This window comes from Liolophura sinensis, chromosome 13 (genome assembly GCF_032854445.1).
Source record: "Liolophura sinensis isolate JHLJ2023 chromosome 13, CUHK_Ljap_v2, whole genome shotgun sequence".
Taxonomy (NCBI): Eukaryota; Metazoa; Mollusca; class Polyplacophora; order Chitonida; family Chitonidae; genus Liolophura; species Liolophura sinensis.
This window is the reverse complement of record NC_088307.1, coordinates 5,503,307-5,528,561: the sequence shown is the minus strand read 5'-3', so window position 1 is coordinate 5,528,561 and position 25,255 is coordinate 5,503,307. Positions and strand designations below refer to the sequence as shown.

The window sequence follows — 25,255 nt, the reverse complement described above, 5'->3', positions numbered from 1 at the left end:
GTTTCATTTAGCTGACTTGATGTTTCCTATTAACAGGTGTCTACCTCACAGGGAGATGAGAAAGCTTTCATGAAGTCCCTCAAAATCCTCGGTTTCCAGATGAAGGTTTTGGTGATGCTGGTGAAGGAGTATGAGGGTTACCTGGCCGACTGTGAACGACCAATCTACATACTGTTGTTACAGTTACACAGGTAAGTTATCTTGTTAGACAAAAAAATTGTAGAAGGATTGTAGTGAGGAACAAACACTAAAATACAGATTTTGCCATAGTATAGAAGTTTTTTGTAGGTGGTGTAGGAATTTGAATAGTTTATGATGTCTCTCATGCTATAAAGAGGAAGATGTTTCTTTCCTTTTCTACCTGGTTTAACCCTGTCGTTTTCCTTCGGATGGAAACCCTGACAATTTCCATGACTGTGAACTGCAACCATTTTCAAATCAGAGTTTTTTTTATTAAGTCATGGTGCGAGTGCTTTTCTGCATTAAAGTTTTTTTTTTTTTCAATCAAATCTTTATCCTTATGATTTAGGTCGTAATCTGTCTCACTCATAGTTTGACTTGTACGTTTACATTTGTAGGATGCAACCTCCAAGTTTATCTGCCCCTAGTTTACAGAAAGGCCTCCAGGAGGAGATCCACCGTCACCTGCTGAATGCTACAGAAACCATCATGTCACACCTGCTGGAATGCAGCAGGTTTATCACCTGTCTGACTGGTGACGAGACAGGTGAGTGTCCTGACAAAGAAGGAAAGCAGCTGCTACCATAATCAGGGAATACACCAATATAGATTGAATTTTCAACACTGAGGCACCTATGAGTGACTTCAGGTATCCAGCCTTACTGCCTTATCGACGAATGTACATGCCAGCAGTCAACAAACTAGTCATCCAGCTTGATAGAGCGTAGGGGCTAAATACCCGAAACCATTAATTTCGGCCTTAATTCAGTACTTTCACTGGTCTTCTCGAGATTGTAGTTTGAGTGTCAGAAATTTTAAAAGTAAAGCAGGAAGGCTCTTAATGTTTAAGACATTTGTTACGTAGATAAACTCATTGTTGTTGATGTGTCTAAAGTAAACTGTCTTGTCTAACAAGGTGTACATTTTAGTTTTATATTGTGTGTCACATGCTACAACAAGCTATCTGATGTGTGGCTACTAGCTTAGTTGGGTGGCATATGGTCAGCTAGTAAGATGGATATTGTTTATACATAGTATAATGTTCATAGAATAATAGAAGTACTCTTGTATTTCTAATGATACCTTCAGTAAGTGATCTTTTCTCATTTGTTAAATTTTTTTAAAGGACTGGGAATTTCAGAAGTTTTCAGAAAAATGAACAGGAATTATGACACCCCCTGACTAAGTGTGCACTAAAGGTGAACTATTGGTGAGCTAATGGACTCCTGGCAGCAAAATAAAAATGATTTTTAACCTGTAAACGTCATTACAATCGTGACAGAAGTGCCAGTATGGCCATGATTCCACTAGTTATATGGCATAGACAAGGATGTGACGTGGGATATTTAACTGGCGATTGGCATGTCGTAGCAAGGGAGGTAACTCTTGTTTCACACTTTTCAGATGGGGCTCCTGACACAGCCCTGGCTCAACACTGTTACTCCAGATAACAAGTCTGAGTCTGTTACCTCAACTCTCAGGTAACGCTGTTGTGTGTACAATCATTAGAGGAAATAAATCAATATTGAAGCAGTCTCTGAGGGGATAACATAAAAACTTTGTACATATTAATTGTACATATATTAATTCTGAAACTTTTAAGTATAAACTACAACTAAGTATCTTGTTTGTTGCCTTTAATTTTATTAACCTTTGTTCTGGGTCACACCATGCACTGTATCAACACCATGAAGTAGGCTATTTATTTTCCCTATAGGTAGTCCTCAGACCAAGGTCCCCATCCTCACTCCCCCCGTATCAGTCTTCAGTACCTCTGTGGAAATAATCTTCAATGAAGAAAGTCATTTGTTGGAGATTGCTTGCCTTCCATCAATATGACCTAGACCTTGAGCTGGCTATGTTATGTTTGTCACATTTGAGAAAGTTAAAGTCCATTGCTCGTGTCATTAGCTTGAGGTTTACTCTGGATCCTCCGGCATTTTCTCTGCCCATTAACCCGGCCACCATTGTATAAGTGATATATTCGAGAGTACAAAGTTAAGCCACAGTTACATAAATGTTTTCCTGCCCACCATGTAGATGATGTCCAGGAGAAGTGGTTGACACCGTCACAGTACTCCGGTGATGAACCACGACAAGGAATCATTGATGCTATCTTCACAGCCTGCGAAAGGTGTATGTACAGTTTTTGTTATCTCATATATCAGCAAAAGCTAGGGATATTAATTTGGGCCTGTCTGGCTATGTTCGGCTTTGGTTTCCATGTAAAAATTGCTCCAAATATTGTCTGATTTGATGAAATTTGTACAGATGTATTTTTTAGCCCCTCAATGTTTGGAATTTCGAAAAAACCGGCTTACTTCATGCATGAGTTTTGCAAAGGTAGACTGCAATTCTAAATAAGAAAGAATGAGCTCTGAGATAACTCTGAAGTTTTATCTGTTGGTCACAGATTTATTAAATCAGAGGCTTTATAAGGTCGTGTGTTCATATCCACTACAGGTCATACAGAACTCCTGTTAGGAGGAAGTCTTCCAGGTGTTATGTGCAGCGGAAAAGCTCAGAGGTAAGACAGAAAATGTAGCACAAGGAATCATTCACAAAAGAGGTAGTCATAAAATTAAAGTTGAATTGAGGGAATTTGTGCATGCTGGTTCAGAGATTTGCACTCTTAGATTGAGTGAGTTTTGATATTTTTTCCAGCAAGATATTTAAGTATTCAAGTATTTAAAATCATATGACACTAAAAGATACACGTGAATCCTCTGCCCAGATCAATCATTCAACTGAACTTTTCAGTGCATGTACTCTTCAAGAACAATGAATCAAATATACATATTAATCAAGCTAGCAAATTTAAGGAAATAAGATAACTGGTTCCAGTGTGTATCTTGACAATGTGTATGAGTGTGATTATGGATGGCAGATGACAAGATTTACTTGTATGCATCAGGTGTAATATTAGCCTACACACTTACAAGTACATATAGTTTGCTGTGTTTCCTGTATTATCTATTTTGGATTTGAGGTTTGTGAGTCTCTATGAGCATGTGTGCACCAGACTGTGTGGTTATGTGGGCAGTGTCTCGGTCAAACAGTTTCCTGTTGTGGTAAGTATTAATGTTGTAGCTGGCCTAATTCTTCAACCCTTTTTTTTTGCCGCTGCACCAATATTTTGAAACATACTGAGAGAACTATGTGGCGTAGAGAAATAATTTGCACAGTTTTATGAAGTTGCATCATTAGTGAAACAAACAAATCATTTTAGCATCATTTTGATAATAATTGAATGCATAAATTCCACTGTAACAGATGCTGTAAAGGGTAAAAAGGTTAAGATTTGCAGTACATGTTACCCTACACCAAAGAGGCTACATTTTCGAGCCCTGTAGGGCTGGAAGTCTTTCATTTTGACACATCTCCACACATAAACACACCTGACCCTAGTATTAATACAAGTGAAATATGCATGAGAGCAGGGTAAAAACCCAATTACATGAGTACATGTAAAGTAAGTCAGATGTACACTGCCAACAAGTATTTCAGGATCTGCCCTGGATTTTGACGGCTTAAATTACTTTCACTTTCATTTCAGGAGTCCAGCCTGCTGCGTCATGTTCTTCACTCTGATCCACTGTGCAATCAAATGGCTACGGACGTCTGGTGTTTTGTGGCCAGGTATGTTTGACTTCAGAAATCAGCTGTTATTTCTTAGATCCTGTTGCATTGTATGTGGAATATGACCCTGTTACATTGTATGTGGAATATGACCCTGTTACATTGTATGTGGAATATGACCCTGTTACGTTGTATGTGGAATATGACCCTATTACATTGCATGTGGAATACAACCCTGTTACATTGTATGTGGAATACGACCCTGTTACATTGTAAGTGAAATATGATCCTGTTACATTGTGTGTGGAATACGACCCTGTTACATTGTATGTGAAATATGACCCTGTTACATTGTATGTGAAATATGACCCTGTTACACTGCGCATAGAATATGATCCTGTTACATTTTATGTGGAATATGACCCTGTTACATTGTGTGTAGAATACGACCTTGTTACATTGTAAGTGAAATATGATCCTGTTACATTGTGTGTAGAATATGACCCTGTTACATTGTAAGTGAAATATGACCCTGTTACACTGCGCATGGAATATGAGCCTGTTACATTTTATATGAAATATGACCCTGTTACATTGTATGTGAAATATGACCCTGTTACACTGCGCATGGAATGTGAGCCTGTTACATTTTACATGAAATATGACCCTGTTACATTGCATGTGGAGTATGAGCCTGTTACATTTTCTGTGGAATACGACCCCATTACACAGTATGTGGTCTATGGCCCCATTACTTTGCACGTTTCATCTGTTCGTTTAGGTATGGTAGTGCAGATCTGTGCCTCTCCCACGTAACATTGCTTGGTGAGATGCTGAAGTTGGCCCCACCCACCCAGGCCATAGAGTACCGGGCTGTGCTAAGGCTACTGGGCAGACTCACAAAGTTCATGGCACCAGAACACCAGGTACAGGAAAACTGCCGGATTTCACGCCATTTTCACAAAGTTTCACAGTGTATATTTATCTTATCTTTTTCGCCTTCTGCTTCATTTATTGGTTGATTTATCGTAGTGTGATGTACGAGAAAAGTCACAAAGAATAAAATGATTCACAAGATGTTGTGAAAGAGCATCCTTTGTGGTACAGATTTAGTTATGTTAAGGGATAACTTTACTGTTGAAGGCTGGTATTTTGTGAAGAATTTTTGTCATAAGAATTAAGAGGATTTACATGGAAATTAATTTCATCAAAGGCTTTTGAAAATAGGAAAACAGAATTTATCTTGTGCTTCATCTTTCTAACAGAAATATTGTTTCCTTTATTCACACTTTGTGGGTCTCGTTCAGATTCCAGTGCTGAAAATTGGATAAGATCACTCTGGACTTCTTACCCACTGCTTCAGTCAGGCAACTAATGTACAGGTCAACCTGGATATTTGGTCAACAGGCCTTCCAAATAATCATTATACTGTAATTTAAACCACTTTTTCTATGACCTCCATGACCTTTTCTGGTTTAAACCAAACCAAACCCACCTTAACAATCCATGTTACCCTGTGCATTAATCAGTATTTTTTGTACCACTAGTGGAAGTAAATTTTAATGTATTTGGAGTTCCTTCCCTTTAGTGCCCATGATACAACAGTGTTGATCTGTTGATTGTTGCAGTGTACATTACACTGTTTATTTACCAGGAGAAGCTGCTGGACATATTCCCAGAAGAGAGTTTATATGTGTGGAGTGGCCTCCCTTTATCTGACTTTCCAGTCCCCTTACAGACACGCATCCTGAATGATCTTCTACCAAAATGCACCAGATATCTTACTGACTGGAATGGGAGATCTGAGAGAAAGTTTTCAGATCTTAAAACCTTGGTAAAATTATGTGATAAAATAGATGTATGTGTTACTGACACGCCAAAATGTGGGTTTTCTTACTTTGAATCTGATAGTTTAATTGTGAACAAAATATTGATTATGAAGGTAACTTTGCTGTGAATATTTAACAGTCCTAGCCATAGCAGAGTAATGTTAGGAATAATTATGTAATGCCAAAGTTCCGTTTAAGCAAAGACAATGTTGTTCATGCGTATTTACATCAAAACACCACATGGAGGGATTCCCAGGGGACTATTTCAGGTTTCCTATCGCCATGCTGCCCACCGTCATATAAATGAAATATTCTTGAGCATGGCATAAAACACCATTCAAGTAAATAAATAAATAAACAAAACATTGCAGACTTGGAAACCTGCAGTTGTAATCTGTATGCCTTGTTGTGATGTTATTCAAGACAAGGTTCTCTTTTTTATTCCGTTGCAGAATTCGGCGTTGGAAGTTACATGCAATATATTCAAACATGAGGCTGGGGTGCAGGGGGGTTTGGACTCTTCACTCACACAGTCATTCATGCATCAATACTGCTCCCTATGGAGCTGTCTCCCCGATCTGCGAGACCCCCATTGTAGAGCCTCAGTGATTTGTCACAAGTTGGTCAACCTCTCTTTGGAACTCGGAAGTTATGTGATCAAATATCTCCCATCTCATGTATTTCACCAGGTAAATATACTAACAGTGCTTGTGACATTAAGCCAAGCTTTTCGATTTTGACAAATCAAATGAAAATCAGACACCTGTTTCAAATGCCTCATTCTCATGATGCTATTTGTTGGGTGCTGCAAATTGTGAGAAATAGCATAGTTCTGTTTTCATTCAACATGAAATTATTTATTTTGATTTATTTTATTGGTGTTTTACGCCGTACTCAAGAGTATTTCGCTTATACGATGTTAGCCAGCCCGTGGGAACTAAATCCATCCGCAGGTTGCTGCCAGACCTTCCCACATACGACTGTATAGGAAGCCATCATGAGCTGGACTTGAACTCACAGCGACCGTGTTGGGGAGAGGGTCCTGGGTTATTGCGCCTTACTAGCATGCTAACCACCTCACTTTTGAGTGAAATTAATTTTGATTAAAGAAAGAATGTAATTGAAAATGTTCCGTATATGAGGAGAAAGTTTCAAGAAAAAAGAGCGAAACATTTAGTGTAAATTTAGCAGCTGTGAATGCATGAATGTAAGGAATTATGATAGTTTTATGAAATGAAAATACTCATAATGTACTTTAATAAATTTCCAAACTACTATCCCTTACCAACATTAAATTTGATTTTTCTTTCCTTGTAGGCAGTTGAAATGAGCGGTAAATTGTTGCAGGAAAAATGCCCCTTAGAACTGAAGCTGTCTATTTGCCAGTTCTTACAACAGGCTGGTAAAGTGAAACTGCCCCCTGTTGCTGAGGTATGCCCTTATCATTCGTTTTTATGTGATTGGTTTATTTATTTTTTTTATTTACGTATTTGATTTGTGTTTCACACAGTACTCAAGAATATTTCACTTATACGACAGTGTCCAGCATTGTGGTGGGAGGAATCCCAGCAGAGCCTGGGGGAACCCATGACCATCGGCAGGTCGTTGATAGACCATCCCACGTATATGATTTACAGTGTGTGAGAGGGGGGAGATAAATTAAAGGTGACAGAGTCATTACATATTAAGTGATATTAAATCAGATATTGATGTAAATACCTCTTTTATTCCACACTGTTGTGAATGGCTTACTCAGGATGATAACGAGTGGATAACACTCATAAGACCACTCAGTAAACACCACTTGTTGTCCACTAATATTGCGTTTCGAGTCAGAAGTGAAAAGAATAACTCACAAGAAGGGAAGCATCGAGTGGGTTTCCACCTTTCACAAGAAAACTATTTATGATGTTCAGCCTTCACTGTGCAATGTTCTATTTATTATTTATATTTTGACAGTACCATGATTTTGTGTATTGGAACAAGTTTAAGCAATGTTTTCAGGATTCATAGATTTGTATATTTAGCGTGACGTCGCACGTGACGCATTATATGACGTCTTGTCTTGTTGCTTGCCGTAGGAAGGTTGACTAAACTTGTGTCCTGGCGTCTAAGTGTATAATAACGAAAGTGATGTCTGACGGAGGCCAGTGAGATCACTTTTATCAGTGAGGGAAATCCTGATTATTTGCCTTTATATAAATAATAAATATCTGTACATCACATTTGGTGAGAGACCAATGGTTTACACATTGTACATCAGGTTTGTCAACCCATTAGCATGACTGTCATTGTATAAGGGACAAATTTTTAGTATGTAGTGAAACCACAGTTGATCAATCAATATTTCTTGAATAATTTTTGGAGTATGTTATAAAACAATGATCAGTTAATCAGCCTTGTCCACTGCTTTAAACATTTGCCATTATACATGTCCTTCCAGGTCATCCACAAATAATTGTACTGTATGTGTATTTTGCAGCAAACTGCCATCTTGTGCTGTGTCTCCCGCCTGTTCAGCGTCCTGCTCGCAGACGCACATTGTTTGGTTCAGCACTCTGCCTGCCAGGCGTATTCCTCATTCTCACAGGAAAGTATCCACGAAATCTCTGTGCCAGAATGTCTACAGTCAGACCCCAGGCTCCAGGACAAACTATCCAGACATCTTTACCAGGTTAGAGGTGTAAGCTCATTAAATCGATTGAGAATTGAAGTATGAAAAACAATTAATTAGAATCTTTACCTAGAATGTGCATAAAGTGTAACTTAATGCAGAAAGAATAAAAAAATAAAGAATAAAACAAAAAAAGAAATACAAGTACTCACCCGGTAAGTCAATTATGATAGGCAACCAGTGGATGATTGTGGGTTTCCCAGTAATTCTGGTTGTCGTTGTATGAGTGAAATATTCTTGAGTTCGGTGTAAAATACATATCCGATAAAGAAATAAATAAAACACATATGATGGTACACTTTGGACTATTAGTCATTGTGCAGCCAGTTTACATGGTTGAATATAACGTCTCACCTGGCAAAGTTTGTCAGATACGAGGTGATTTATTTATTTGTGTCATTGGTGTTTTGTGCCGTACTCAAGAATATTTTACTTATATGGCGTTGGCGAGCATCATGAAGACACCTGATGAGGTGAAAAAAAAAGAGTGAATCTTCATTAAAATACGAAATATTTGTGCCATTTTGGTATAAAAATGCATATTCTGCTTGGATTTATACATGAAAAGGAAATCAATGCAAAGGTGAATTATTGTTGATATTTATGTTATTGTGCAATCATGCCTGACTATGTCAGCACCTACAACCCTTGGTCTGGGATCCTAATATATGTTTTTTCCTAGATTTGTCAAGTTTATTTTATATATCTAATTCATTAACAGATTGGTTTGCTTGAGATGGAGTCAGAAAGAAAGCTGGAGTTACTAAAATCTCTGAAGACAGAACTGGAGAAATTCAAACAGATGGCCCCAGAGGAGCGTATTACAACTTACACCACAGCGATGAATGCCTCAGAGGAGAAGTTGGGCCAATCATCAACACATGGTGACATCTTAGTTGATGGCAGCGACGCTAAAATGGATGAGGTATTCTGATGTTACCATTTGTTCAAAAGAGAAAAAAAATACATTTTTAACTTTTTTTAAATTTGACAAAACAAAATGCTGTCGTCATTTTTCACTGGAACAAAACAGATTAATCTGCTTCTGTTTCCATGTTGTTCATCTCCAGCACATCTTAACAAAGCACAAGTAAGGTACATGGGAGTTTGTTATATGGGAAAAACAGTGAACTGTAATTTATGACCAAAACAGAAAGAACACAGATACCCAACATTTTACAGTGTGCTTTGAACGTTACATTTATATAGCTGCGGTGTTGAGAAGCAAGCATGGAAGGCATGAATGTATTATTGCAGGTGAAAACCAAGTCTGATGGATGTAATATTTCTGACCATTATTGTGTTTATTGATATCATGGTATCAGAATTAGTTATGGTAATCAAGCATTACATCAGAATCAGTTATGGCAATCAAGCATTACATCAGAATCAGTTATGGCAATCAAGCATTACATCAGAATAAGTTATAGTAATCAAGCATTACATCAGAATCAGTTATTGTGTTTCAGGCATTACATCAGAATCAGTTATGGCAATCAAGCATTACATCAGAATCAGTTATGGTAATCAAGCATTACATCAGAATCAGTTATGGTAATCAAGCATTGCTGAATCTCGTTTTCTCTCTCCATCTGATTTCAGCCTGCTGCCAAAAAGTTAAAACTAGACCTTTCCTCTGAACAGGTAACTACTTGTTGACAGATTTTTGCATGAAGATGTTGACTGAGTTAAGGACTGGGGTTTTATGCCACACCAGCAGTATTTTGGCCAAACGGTTGTCGTGGCGATGTGGCAACTTAAATAGAATCATTATTTGTCCTTGTTGAGTTGTTGGCACCAAGAGTCACAATAGTGGATTTAGGCGAGAGATTTTATTCCTTTTTTTATACAAAAATGATCTGGATTTGGCTTAAAGGTGATAAAAATGACAAAACCATGAAGTGTAGAGTAGACACGTGTAAGACACGAAACCAGCACCATCAGGAGGTTGGTCTCTGGTTTCCTGCAGGCACCCTGGTTTCCTCCACATACAGATTTGTTCATTTATTTATTTAATTGGTGTTTTATATTGTACTGAGAAATATTTCATTACACAACTGTGGCCAGCATTATGGTGGGAGGTAACTGTTCAAAACTGACTATCCCCAAGTTGCTGGTAGACCTTCCCACATGGAGCTGGAGAGGAAGCAACCATGAGCTGGACTTGAACTCACAGCTCTGGCATGCTAATCCCCTTGGCTACAGAGGCCCCTTGAACATATAGACCTGACAGCTGTCATATAAGTGAAAAGTTGTTACACCACTAATCAGCTATCCAATCAGACTACATCAAAGATAAGTCAGAGTGGTAGATCCAGGGTCAATTCTGGCTCGAGTCACACGTAACGCCTTAAAAGAGGAAGTTGTAACTTCCTCGCTTGGTGTTCAGCATGTAGGGGATAGTGCAAAGACTGGTTGACAGATATCAGTATAATGGCTCAAGCTGGCTGCTTGCTTGCCTTCGGTAAGTTGTCTCAGTGAAGCAGCACTAGATACATGTAAAAGATTGGTGGAAATCTGTCCTGCAACAAGGAGGCACATTACATGCACTTTTAAGGATTCCTTCGTCGTCTTGTGACTGAAAAATTGTTAATTACGACGTTAAACCCCAAGCACTCACTTGCTCACTCAAAGATAAGTCATAAACTCATAATAGCATGTTTATTGTATTTTCTCGCAGTTGGAGGCTGACTGTGCGAAGCTGCTTGAAGATACTCATGGATGCATTCAGCGTTGGGTGGAGCTCCTTCGTGTGGAACAGGTGCCTCATGGGATACTTAATCAGCTGCGAAAAGCATCAAAGGACTTGTCAGAAGCTGTGTCAAACCAACATGAGCATGACTGAGACAGATGCAGTTTGAATAGTTTTAACCAAACAGTTTGTAAACAAAAAAAACTTCCAATGTACTCAGTTTTATGTATATATTGCCGTAAATTAAAATTACAGTGTGTTGGGATACAGTCAAACCTTTTGTTTAGAAGTAAGGGTTTTGTCTGGTGTGCATGACATTGCAGGTCACATGCTATTTAGAATACATTTCCTGGGATCTTCCAACGTTACGTCATGTGGGTGTGAAAGTTTTTTACATGACAAGGTTAAAAAAATTTAACGTCGACCACCTTATTGCCTATAAAACTGCCACTAGACTCCCAAAGCGGGAACATTATTTTTTAATTAGATACGCAAGAAATCCTCCTGAGATAGATATGCCACAGTTGAAGCAGTGAAAATTTAATAAGAGATTTTCTGTAACCTTTAATGAGAGATATGACGTACTCATTTGATAACGGTCCTGGCGTTGGTTGATGATGTTACCTGCTAAAAAGACCTTGGTCACACACAGGTGTGTTTAGCTTTGGCCGGAGATTCTTGGACTTTTGGAAAAGAGGCTTGTCAGGAACATGTGCCTCGCAAGCTGCTAAGATTTATTTATTATTTATTTGATTGGTGTTTTATGTCGTCTCAAGAATATTTCACTTATACGACGGCGGTCAGCATTATGGTAGGAGGAAACTGGGCATAGGCTGGGGAAACCCACGACCATCCGCAGGTTACTGGAAGACCTTCCAACGTACGGCCGGAGAGGAAGGCAGCATGAGCTGAACTTGAACTCACAGCGACAGCATTGGTGAGAAGCTTCTGGGTAATTATGCTGTGCTAGCGCGCTAACCAACTAAGCCACGGAGGTCCCTAGTTGCTAAGATAGGTGGACATGTGTCATACCAGGACTGGGGCAGTGTAAAAGCTGATTCAGCTTAATACAGTCGGAGTAAATGAATCTGGTCAGGTCATCGAGAGGATGACTTTTACATCCAGTAAAAAATTCATCACTTCAAACCTGGTTCTGACTGGCTGTGTTGGAGTTTTGATCTAAGGTGTGTATCAGTTAACGGGTGATGGACAATTATTTCCACTCGTTGGTACCTCCATTTCTATGTTAAGTATTATTGATCACAGAGTGGGCCAAGATAGAAAATATGACAATACATAACGTCCATGTTGTAAGAGGTGTTGACAGAACAACAAAAGCCAGTTGACTTGATGGATGACGTCTTAGGGTTGGTTTCATGTGTAGGATACTTCTGAGAAAGGCAGAGTTTGTTATCTTAACTCGCCCATGAAATAATTTTATGTGATATCAGTCAAGATTTATTGTCAGAAAATGAATGCCAACAGTTTAATAGAAGTTCTGACTGAGATATGAGATATGCATCTTTGCGATCAAAGCCATACAGAAAAGATTCCAAGCGGAAATAAAACAAATAAGCTTTGTGCGCACTCAGGGGAGATAACTTCTTATGAAACATGTTACATCGAGTGGACGTCGACCGAAATGTCCTGTTGAATTATTCAAGAAACTTGAACAAAGAGAAAAGTAAGTCACGGGCAAAGACATGTTTTTTGTTGATGAGTACTGTGCACAATTTGGATGAAGAAGAACCAGAAATTTGTGAAAGAGTAGACCTACGTGTGGAGCAATCAAATGGCCTAAATTAATCGGGACGATTTTCGGGCTCGTACTAGTTCAATTAAACGTTGAGGCCTATTTTCAACAATTTCTGATGTTAGAAAATGTTGAAATAGACCTCAACATTTAGTTTAATTAAGCTAGGGTCGCATCTGATATATATTTTCCTTACATAATACCTTTTATGAGCTAAACTTTCATTTCGCCTCCAGCTTCCAATAGCTAAAGTAGTAACAGCTTCTTGAATATCTGTTAAAATCAAGTTGTTTTCCCACTGGCCTTTACAAATAATATATTCACTTCCTGTGAAGTACTTGTAAACTAAAAATGAGTGGACAAATCATAGCTTTGCGTGATAGGCGTGCGTGTAGGTCATAATATAACTACCTATCTGTCAAAATAATACCGTTTTTAACATCAAAATGATAAAGTGACGCGCAGTTAAAAAATATGATTGATGAAAAATTTTAAGGGGAAGTAACTTTGAAAACCTCTTGTGCGCAATCAGGGGGAGATAAGTTGTACGCCACCCGGAAAGTATCTGTAAGTGGCGGGCTTCTTGCGAAATCGACGTGTTGAATGTTGCGAAAAATGACAAGTGATGGTTCAGTTTAAACCAAACCTTAATCACAAAGAGTTTAACTGTGGCAGTGAATGCTGTACAGTGTATGACGCGTCAAATGAAAAACAGGAAGTTCATTTTGCCAAAAGAACTTTTAAATCACTTGATGTGCCGATTTGAGACAAAGTTCTACAGTTCTCTTTTACAATGTTGTATTCTGAATACACTTATGTATTCTGTTTAAATGGACTCTTTTTTTTCTTGCCTGCACGACGCAATAACTTAGGAGCCGCACACCAATAAAGTCGTTGTGAGTTCAAGTCACGCTTACGATGGCTTCCTCTCTGGCCGTACTTGAGAGGGTTTGCCAACAACCTGGTCGTGTGCTTGGCCCGGTTTCCTCCCACCATAGTGCTGGTCGTCGTCGTGTAAGTGAAATATCCGAGAACTGCGTAAGACACTAATCAAACACTTATCAAATAAATAAATAAGTAAATCACTTAATACATCTCTGACACATCTTTTACATATTTTCACAAAATGGTTTTGCATTCAGTATGCATAATAATGTATTGGTCTAATTGGGCTGTATTTAACACGTCTTTAAACTGCAGGAAAGGGAAAAAAATCATGTATCCTGGGTTGGAATTTAAATATTAGTACCATGCACAAACCTAGTGCGAGTATTCAGCCTAAAACTGCTATACAAACCAACCACGTGAGGCCTTGGCTGCTTCTAGTTGGCCTTGCATTTAAAACTGGTAAGGTGTATGTATAGGTCACATTTTCAGAACTCTACGAAGCCAGATTTCGGACCCTATATATACCTAATTTGTTTATCTCGATTAATACTTTCGGGTGGTTAATTCGTTTAGAACTGTAGTTCTGTCAAACATCTTTTTGTAAACCCCGATACCCAGATTCAGTACTTGTACTATTCGCACTGGGGCGAAAGCTCATTTCTAAACTTCTATCAGCGAATAGTGTGTCATATACGCTATACATATGCATCTAATAGGACTAATGATATTGATCATGGTTTGCAAAATACATGCCTCCTAATGCCATTCAGAAAAGCCCTGTACTAATAGGAAAACATTCAAAGAAATAAAACTGTCCGATGAAATTTTCTCCCACCGACTTCTCTGTAATGCACCAACCTTTGATAAAAGAACAGCGGCAACAGCTGGCATAGCAGCTCGAATCAGGCTAATTTCATTTGCTGGACTCTCGGCTAAAAGGACTTCAGAAGAAAAGTTTCGACAAACATCGTTGAATTTCATCTGGGTTTTTCGCTGCCTTTGTATGTATATAAGAGTAGGATCAAAGCAAGACTCGCAGTCAGTCGATATGGGTAGGTGTGTACACTCATTACGCTAATAAGCTTCCCTTTTAGGGGAGGGGAAGGAGGGTGTATACCTATGTCATTCGTGGTGCCGGCCTCTTTGTTGGCGACGACGAACCCGTACATGTGTCATATTCAATGGTATCTATATCGGCAGGACAGGAAAGTGATGCTGATAATTATCAATCGATAAACGGCAACGATGAAAGGTGCCATCTAACAAAAACATAGCACACTGTATATAGGGCAGTTAACTGAGATTAACATGCAGTTACTTCCCTAATTAGACCATGCGTACGTGTTACCGTTCGAAATCAGTAATAACGTTCCTGAAATGTATAAAGCGGGTTCCAATATAACTTTGTTCAACTTTGAAATCATTTTAACACTGTAAATAGTTCAGGTAAACATGAGTATGATATTTATTGAAAGGCAATAAACTGAGTAAATCTTGCTTGGTAAATACAGAAAATTTGATTTGATTTACGAATATGGAGTATTTGGGGGATGGGAGCAAAAAACTCCGACATATTCACTTTAAGATGCTCATTATTTTGGTCAGTGTTCATTTTTACTGTATGGCCGTCATGCTTATAATGTGATATAGTGTCGACAGTATAGTATTACAATAGAACTCTTGTCACGTGCATACAACGGTCGAGGTCCAGTCGTTTGTTTGAATCCAGCTCTTGCTATATTTCGAAATGTATAGTATTATATCAGGACTCTTGTCACGTTGTCACGATCGAGGTCAGATCGCTTGTTTGAATCCAGCTCTTGCTATATTTCGAAATGTATAGTTTTGTAACAGGACTCTTGTCACGTTGTCACGATCGAGGTCAGATCGCTTGTTTGAATCCAGCTCTTGCTATATTTCGAAATGTATAGTATTCTAACAGGACTCTTGTCAAGTTGCCACGATCGAGGTCAGATCGATTGTTTATTATCCATGCAGCTCTTGCTGTTCGATTGGAGCTGTATCGTTACAGCATGACGCTTGCGAGGTACTTGGAACCTTAAAAGAGGTCGCATGTTCGAATCCAGCTCTGACCTTGTCAAGAGGTTTCTTTGGGACCTAATGTTGTCAGTATATATTTTATAGTCCAGGTACACCGGTTTCCTTTCCCCATAAGCTTATTTGGGTGCCTTCATATATAAGTGAAAACTTCATCACCACGGCGCTAAACAATGTACCAGTCAAATAACCAAACATTCTGCATGAAAGTATTACATGCGACAACAACAATGTCTACAACTAACTTAATGAATCAGAATGATAGGACAATATCGAAAATATATTTTGTTTGAAGTGGACAAAACGCCCCGAAACTCGAACTTGTAATCTCGTATTTAGTCATCACGGTGAAACAATACACGGAGTTTTCAATGACTTTTTTTCGTCCATGCGATGAACAGTTTCGAATGAATGTCCGGAAAACAGACGGACTGACACACATACAGTCTGACGGACAAGGTGTAAACCTATAGACCCCACAGGCGCCAGTAGGTACTTTAACGCTATATATAGTCATAATCGAATTTTTCACTTACACGATTTCGGTCAGTTTATGAGCGCAGTAACTTTCCATAAAGATATTAATTCACACCATTTTGGTAGAAGGGATGCAAATTAGTGTCCTTTAATAAAATAAGTGTTCCGTTTATAAACGCGTCCTACTAATTTATTTATCTGATTGGTGTTTTACGCCGTTCTCGAGAATATTTCACTTATACGACGGCAGCCAGCATTATGGTGGGAGGGAACCGGGCAGAGCATGGCGGAAACCCACGACCATCCGCAGGTTGCTGACAGACCTACGTACGGCCGGAGAGGAAACCAGCACGTAAACGCGTCTTACAGTGTCGTTCATAAAGACTGTGTTTACCAGTTAAAGACATACATTTAATATCCTAGAAATTGACGTGAAATGTTTATAGAGTATAATGTTTCAATAAACCCAAATAGTCCAGTAAACATGATTTAGTATTATTAAGTGTAAAGCAACCCATTAACATGAAAAATTGATTACTATGTAATAAACATGTAACATCTTTACACAGCCACGTTTGCTATATATGTAAACAGCGGAAAACTAATGTCACACCGGAATATATTTTTTTACGGTTTTATAGCACTAAAATGTTTTTGACTATCCACTAGCAGTTTGGTTCAGTCTTAATGAACCGTTTTTCTTAAAATCTCTCAAGGAGGATGCAGAGAAAATATTTTTGAATCGTTCAAGCAAGACCAATCGTGTCGTATACAAGCACAATGGTATACACGCATGCATTTAACGTACGACTTGTGCTGGGTGCATGGAAACTTACACTGTATGATTTAAATCAATCAATGTTAAAAAGGTACAAACAGGGAATCCACACTGTTAAAAATACATCTTTCTTCACATATCAGAAATACCTCAGATGTTTGTGTGGTTCCCGTGTTTGTACCTTTTTAAGACTCATTAGAATGTGAAGAAAGACGTATTTTTAACGGTCTTAGCATTGTGGCTTAGCTCCGCCCCTTCCGTGTACAGTCCAGCTAATCACATATGCCTAGCCATTTACAATTCATGAACCTGAGAACAACGTGGTCGTATATTACACACACAAGCATGCAGGTAAAGTGCAACCGTGGAGCTACAATCCGCAGCACAACAATGTGGTGATGGGCATATTTTCTCAGGGTGAACGAGTCGTGCACCCATGCATCAAGGAGTGTAGTGAATTTTCAACAATATGTCAATACGCCTCTATAAGTGCAATTTATGTAGATTTCCTCGGGGTTCTGCCCCATTTCCTCCCACCATAATGCTGGTTGCCGTCGAATAAATGAGATATTCTTGAGTACGGCGTAAAACACCAATCAAATATAAATAAATAAGTGCCATTTACAAACGCTTCAGTCAACTTCTAGTGAAACAGTGAAGAGGCTGTTAACTTGTAAAAATGCAAGATGTAGGCAATGAATAAAAGAATTAGCGTGGTGTCCCATCTGCATTGTTTTAATGTTAATGTACGTTAAACGGGATGACAGCACAGCATTTTGAGTCATTCTAGACCAGTGTCGTCTAATAAGTTGCAATTAACATCCCTGCATTTTTTTATTTTTATTTATTTTTACCTAATTCTGATTAAGCCATGGTGCTCAGGGGGCCTGTAAATTGCTACCATTTATGCATTTACATGAACAGTTAGAATAAAACCCTGACTGACCTAAGCTGACAAGAGGCCGTATTTCACCGGCTGCGTGTGACCATTTACCAGCTATCACACTGTCCTCGCTGATCGCGTTTTTCTCTCTACGCTGTGTACGTCTTAATTACATCATATAGCAGTAAAACATGCACAATGCATGATCATACTAACAGACGGAAACAAACGAATAATGGCGAACAAATAGCATGCATTAGTGCAAAGCAAGTATAATCTAGACAGCGAACATCTTGTAGATCCAAACACGAGAGAGAAAACTGGCTGCTTATAAGGCCCGTAGAGCAATATATTTATATTTATTCATTTATTTATTTTATCGGTGTTTTACACCTTACTCAAGAATATTTCACTTATACGACGACGACGGCCAGTATTATGGTACGGGGGGGGGGGGGGGGGGGGGGGACGTGCAGAGCCCGGGAGAAACCCACGACCATCCGCTGGTTTTAATATCCAGCAATATATATGTAAAGCTAAAGATAGGACGAACCAACCTTCCGCCGACAGACTGAACTGAATGGAGACAGAGCCACCTGCACACCTGCTTATCTCAGACATGCACATCCCTAGATATATTGTACAGCTGCGGCATCAAATTCAGAACTGCATATGTAGTGTTTATAAACTGAACAATTCCGGTTTATTTCCGAACTTCCGGTGGAAGTGCATATTGCCGAAGTGTCAAATTCCCAGCACGTGCATGCAAAGTCATTCAGAATACATAAACAGCACATTCAGTCAAATTATCCAAGATGGCAACAAGTGGTAGTGAATAAATTCAATGAATTTGGTTAGTACACTGTTCTTGAATTCGCCGGAAAGCCCCAGTGAAATAAATCAATCAATCAATAAATCAATAAATGAAATTAATTTATTTATGGATCCATGCAAGTCTACTCATATATGGCAGAGCATGTAACACAACATTAAATCATCATATCAATTAAGACAATGCAATGAATGAGCACATGCAGTATGTCTGACAAAAACAAATCAAATATGTCGATGTTTGCATATTATAACATCTGTATATACGTGGTCCAGGCCAATTCGCTCGAAGAGAGCTGTTGGCGTATTTCCTACAATCACAATATAGTTATTAAAAGATGTTTACAAATACTGAAAAACCGCAAAATTATACCTGGTGAGTTCATACTTCATAACATTTGGAATATGGCCGTTACATTTAAAATATCTAAATTTATTGCACAGTAACAGAGAGTGACTGAAGTGTTACCGGTATATACAAAACAGTGTGACTTAACAGGACAAGGTATATATATATATATATATATATATATATATATATATATATATATATATATAGCTCTGGTCATTCTAGTCCTCCTGCATAACGATCGCTGTCGAGTAATATTACTTTTACCCGTTCACACGGGCAAAGATAGACATTTTATCAGTACTAGATGGGCATAAAATACAATATATTTATTGCGGCGCACTATGGCCAAATATATCTTGGATATTGAAAACAAAGGTCTGCCATATTATAGGCTATTTCTGTGTTTTTTAGACTAACACTGAGTATTTGTACTAACACACGGCGTGACAGTTGAAGACTGAAGCGCTATGAAAAAAGGTATATAACCATATATTTGAAAGACATGTAGTCCAAAGTGGACATGACACATGGTGTCAGTATGTATAATACTGGAACGTAACTTACGCTGGCGTGTCATGTCTGGTGTCTGGTGGTCTACGGTGCTCTGATGTAGACAGACAGCACCATACATACATAGGTCATTATAACAATTAACACTTGGGCCTTGGGACGCGCTACAAGGGGACACGATAGTTATCATGTGACAGCCGAAATCATTTGTTGAAAGTGATGTTAGACTTTTATACAGCCGTTCATGCTAAATAAAAAAAGAAAAAATAAATACAAACAAACCCAGAAGTGTGTAAACTCGTTGCAAAAGACTCCAAATCAAGATAGACGTTAATATGTGTTTTAAGAAGGCGTCATACAATGGAGTCGTTCTAAAATATATCTCTCCCAGGACAAACCCTGGAGCTATAACAGTTCTCCCAACATCTGACGGATAACGACTTCCTCGAAATACACCAAAACCACATGAACTGATTGAAAACGCACAGAGGGGTGGATATCACTGTGTGAATGCGGCGAAGGATGTGATTCGCGTTCGGAAAGTTAGTCTAACCCTGGCTGCCTGAATCACCAGAACTGACTCATCCATTACGTAACCGGGGACTGTTCGATATCCCTATATCAGGTCTTAAAAACAGACATTAATAGAAGAAAGCGCATAGAAGAAAAGAAACAAAAAATAAAAGATCGTTCTTTCTATTACTCTTTGTTTTCGTAAAAGGCTGCTTTATTTTGGGGTTTCGTTATGTTTTTGTTTGTTTGTTTGTTTTTTTGGGAGCGTGTGCACATGTATTTGCATATTGATGGACTGAAAGCCTCGGTCACCTGTTAGTTTCGTTACGAAATAAATTTAAATCAAAATTTGTCTAAGAATCATTTCGAACAACGAAAAAGACTCCACGTCGGCAAGAGTTGTAATCTAAGAACGCTGCGTGTGAGGTGCACTGCATGGTTTGCGGCGCCTTTGGTGTGGATAGCGACAGCTGAAATATTCCTGTGTGTAAGCCCCTATAATTATAATGCTTGGTGGTCTTTTATGTCTGTCTAAAGCCCTGATGTTGGGGGTGAAGGGGGGTGTTGGGAGGGGAGATTTTGTATAATTTGACTCTTAGCCCCATCCCTGTATTAATTGGTATTAACTGCTGGCCCGCGACGCTGGTTTGACCAATAATAACTGATACCATGGCTGAGGTCTATTTTTAGATCTGACATATTTAACAGTTTGCAGCTCAGTCGTGTGACCAGTTGCCCAGAAAGACTCGTGTACAGCTTTTATCAAATTCACTAAGAGGATTTTCTATAAACTGGGTTTTAACAACTAAGTGGTTCGAGTTGGGTAAGTATTGTCTATACGTCGTTGATAAGAAAAGCGAACACACTGGCGATTCGAAAGCGACGAACTCACCTAAAATTTGACAGAAGAAATCGACGTCTTTGTTTAGTTGTCGAGTTCTTGACTCCTTCTAAAATTTTAGTTTTATACATTTTGTATTGTCTCATACAGGATACCTGCGAAGACTTAATAGCTACATCCACTAGGATTTGTTCTTTTTGTTGTGTGTGGACCAAAAGATTTTAAGATATCAACTGCTTTTCCTTGGCCTTTGTCCATCACAGCTGATAGTGGTAAACAAATTCACGTGGAAATTTCATGAATAATCATAAATCACTTTAAAACGTCACGATCAAGTAGCCAATGGGCTGTGAGCATTTTCAACACGTGGTTGCCGTCCGGAAAACATGGCATCGACTGAATCGGACCGAAAAACAGTCGACTTTCGCTCTCACTGCGGGTTGATGCCAACGGCCGATTCTTTTGCAAGTGCTAGGTAAGATTTTTTGTGTACAAGTTTTGTGCCCTTGGGGCTATCACGATGTCGATGCGTTTTAAACTGGACTGACGAAGCTATGAGGGGATTTAGCGGACTATTATTTGACGGTCTGTTGGTGACTTGTCCGTAGCCGGGACCTCGTCATCCATGGACTCGTATACGCAACTGCAGTCAAACTGTTTGCCTGTCATCTGTTTTCGCTGATCTGTCAATTCCCTCGATGCCATACTTTGTCTTTAAGAGTTCACAGGGAATAATTCCATGAATTTAGAAGGAAAGACTTTTTATGGCTATTGTACACTGCTGTAGAAAGTTTGTTTACTTCTTATTCTGTCCTACGAACTGTCACCAGCTGTTATGTCTCATGTCACGCAAGACGAATTAGCGTGGCGTATTTGATGCATTCAATTTCATTCAGCAAGCCACGTCATTTTCAAGTACGTCTTCCCTCCTTTTATTTTGACTTTTATCTGGTTTGTCAGTCATTGCATCCATCAAATGTGTGAGACGAAACATCAATGTTTAACTCCATAAACTGCATGCAGTTTTAAGTGATTTTGTTTAAAAGCACATATTACATAGGCCTTTGATGAGAACACGGCATTGTGATTCATTCAAGACCAGTGACATCTAATAAATAGCTACTAACATCACTGTGGGGTACCCCCGGGCTCTGCCTGGTTTTCTCCCACCACAATGCTGGCTGAAATATTTCTGAGTACGGCGTAAAACACCAGTCAAATAAATAAATAAATTAACATCACCGCATTGTTGTATTCGTAATTCTGCTTATGGCGGGGTGCTCAAAGACGTGTAATTTGCTATTATTTAAGCATTACCATGAACAGTTAGAATAAACCCCTCACTGACGCCATACTTCACGAGTTCCATGTGACGGTTTGCCAATTATCACACTGTCTACAGACATACTGTGAGTAGTCCACACTTCAAACTAATGTATTTTAAACATGTTGAAAATCAGATCTGAAACACCAAGTGTCAACTTTAGCTTGAGGTCATTGGGAAGATATATGTGCGTGCTGGTTTTGCCATGGGTGGAGAGTCAGGGAGTTATCTACTGACAGACGATGTATGTGCAGAATTCAATAGCTAGGTAGTGGTTATTCTTTGATGGCCTACTTGTACCTATGTGCTGTGACCTGGGGTCACTGAAGGCATGACCCTTTTCAGCGTGAATATATATAAATGTATGTAGAATGTAAACAGAAACAAAAGGCTGGTTATACTGTCTTTGGTCATTAGGTTGCTTTTAGAAAATATTCACTGAGGCATGTCATGTATATATGTATAATGCCAAAAAATATTTTTGTTGTTGATGATGTGGTATTGCATTGGTTGAGTACGTATAAATCCATATATTTCCTAGTTAACTTATAGACAAGATGACGTGATGTAAATATTAATTTGCCATATTTTTCGTTTTTATAGAGTACCACTATAATAATGTGATGAGTTGAGAGAAAAAAAAATCTGTTTGAGTGAAGTGGTATAAGAAAAATACAATTGGTATTAACATCACATCTTTGGTGGACTCATCAGTTGGGACATTTTCTTGACGCATCAATGGTGCACTTTTACATTGCTGACTCTGTAGCTACATATATTTATTTATTCGATTGGAGTTTTACGCTGTACTCAAGAATATTTCACTTATTCAACGGCCGCCAACATTATAGTGGGAGTAAACTGGGCAGAGCCCAGGGGAAACCCACAACCACCTGCAATTTGCTGGCAGACCTTCCCATTGGCCGGAGATGATGTTACATTTAGGTACTGGTGTTATTAGTACCAGAAGATATAGTAATCTGTATTGACAGTTTCATTTGTATTTATGTTGGAATATTCCCTGGCATGCCAACAGCTGGGTGCCATGCACTTTTAGTGTTGAACTTAACACACTGTATATTTGGTGATGAACTCTGGGCGGAAAGTGTGTCAAAGAATGTAAGTTTTGCGGGGCTGCATGTATTTATCATCATCTCACCTTATGTGCCCCTTTGTATATGTACTATGATTAAGAGACCTAAAATATTGCAAAAAAAAAGTACTTATTTAGATTGATAAAATGAGATAAAATATTACTTTTGGTGCTGAGACATTTTTTCCAGTAGGATATCCCCCAAGCTTTCCAACCACATACACTTTTCTGAGATCAATATAACTTTCAGAAGAAGCCAAATGTTCCATACTAATTTAATTATTTTATGCTGGATGTGGTTGTCACATATAAGAGGCATATTTCATGAGACTGTTAATGTACATGCTGGTACTTGGGTATGTATACCAGTACAAACCCAGTACTACCTGCCATGAACGAGTCCGTGTTCATTCAGGCATGACTGGGGTCAGTGTGTGTGTGTAACTGCATGTCTGAAAACTCAGCCTCTTGGGCATGTGAACCCAACCACAACGAAACAGCAGCCCCTGCTGGTCCATGCTGGTTTCACAAAGTAATAACCCCACTGAATCTTTGATTGGTACGTACTGTGTAGTGTGTGAGCCAGCATGCGTGGCTATGAGGGTGAAGCAGGTGAGTATGTTGGCCTAAGCAGCTACCACTGAATATTGTGTAGCCCGGTAAAGGTATGGTGTGATTGGTTGTTGTATAGCTTCCTTTTTTGTCTGTGTGATTTATAATGCAATTATACAGCCTATGCTCGACTGAAAACATCAAAGCTGATGAATAGATCATATTGAACTAATAAACCTGTGCCTAGGGGTGTAAACGTTCAGCAATTGTTTTAAGGGAGGAACCATTTGTATTTGAAGTCTGTCAAGCTGATCTCAGAGAAAGCGAGGGAGCAGGTCAGATGGTGAAGTTGCATGTCTTTCATTCCCTAGAACCCATGAGGTTCAATCCCAACCTTGGACCGGGAATTTGTGGTTTCTCATGCTCTCATTGATTGTTGAGCCTTGGTGACGTACTTCCGAACCTTCACCCCCCCCCCCCCCCCGCCACCCCCCCACACTGAGATCACTCTTAAATAGAACCCTTGTATAGAACCCTCGCGTGTAAAATAAAGGAAAAGCTACACTTTCTTTTTTTTTTGAGGTGATGTTCATCTTTCTGTCTGTCGGAACAGTGTTAGATGCTGTGGCAAATTAATGGGCTGTGAGTGCATTGTGTTTAGGTGACACTCCCCCCCCCCCCCAAAAAAAAAAAACAAGCGATAATTTTGTCTATACTGCTCTTGATTTTGAGGTGATGTGTTCATGTTTTTGTCCGTCTGAACAATGTTAGATGCTGTGGCAAATTAAAGGGCTGGGAGTCCATTTTGTTCAGTGCCATAGCCCCCCCCCTACCGCCCGCATTAAAAAACAATAATAATTGATAATTTTCTCCATACTGCACTACATTATTGAAACAAGCCTCAAATGCTGTACATTGCTGGGAAATGAACTCTGAAGAACAAGGTTTTTGCAGGTTCTTATATGGAGGCCTTGAAATAAGCAGAAGGACAATGGCAATGTCATGCACCAAATAGTATTTGACATAGGGCCAGCTGTTTAGGAAAAGGTCAAACCTGCGGTGTAAATACCATTGTATCTGTTTTAACAGTGTGAGTAGCTGGAAGATGTGTCATTATGTCCTGCACCAAAATGTTATTTCTAAGCTTGTGCATGAATCCTTCCTGTCACCAAGGTTTTCTGAACTTTGGCCATCCTTGTCTCTCCCTCACCAACTTTTCAGTAGTCTTTATCCATGCATTATCCTTAATTCATGCAAATGGTTATGGAAAATTTTTGCTCCATATTAATACCATGTATTCATTATTACTTCATTGGAACATTTCCATATAGTGGTGCCTGGAACATTCACCTGGCTGTAATGATAACTCTGGTGCTCTTTAGGTTGGGATAATTCTCTGCCAGGCTGTGGAGAAAGGCTTACCGTCTCAGACAGGGATCGTAGCATGA

At 39.0% G+C, this 25,255-nt stretch overlaps 1 protein-coding gene across 1 annotated transcript in view; it reads left to right on the top strand.

Moving 5' to 3' along the window:
- The window catches only part of LOC135480467 (FIGNL1-interacting regulator of recombination and mitosis-like), a 44,528-nt gene extending 31,782 nt beyond the window's left edge, over positions 1 to 12,746 (top strand). Inside the window, exons 11-24 of the mRNA XM_064760304.1 lie at positions 37 to 191; positions 579 to 727; positions 2,164 to 2,316; positions 2,644 to 2,707; positions 3,170 to 3,251; positions 3,737 to 3,819; positions 4,541 to 4,685; positions 5,414 to 5,593; positions 6,041 to 6,277; positions 6,906 to 7,019; positions 8,071 to 8,262; positions 8,984 to 9,187; positions 9,865 to 9,906; positions 10,943 to 12,746. Coding sequence (XP_064616374.1) covers positions 37 to 191; positions 579 to 727; positions 2,164 to 2,316; positions 2,644 to 2,707; positions 3,170 to 3,251; positions 3,737 to 3,819; positions 4,541 to 4,685; positions 5,414 to 5,593; positions 6,041 to 6,277; positions 6,906 to 7,019; positions 8,071 to 8,262; positions 8,984 to 9,187; positions 9,865 to 9,906; positions 10,943 to 11,107 — 1,965 coding nt within the window. The 3' untranslated portion in view covers positions 11,108 to 12,746. The remainder of the gene's footprint in view (positions 1 to 36; positions 192 to 578; positions 728 to 2,163; positions 2,317 to 2,643; positions 2,708 to 3,169; positions 3,252 to 3,736; positions 3,820 to 4,540; positions 4,686 to 5,413; positions 5,594 to 6,040; positions 6,278 to 6,905; positions 7,020 to 8,070; positions 8,263 to 8,983; positions 9,188 to 9,864; positions 9,907 to 10,942) is intronic.
- The last annotated feature ends 12,509 nt before the right edge of the window (positions 12,747 to 25,255 follow it).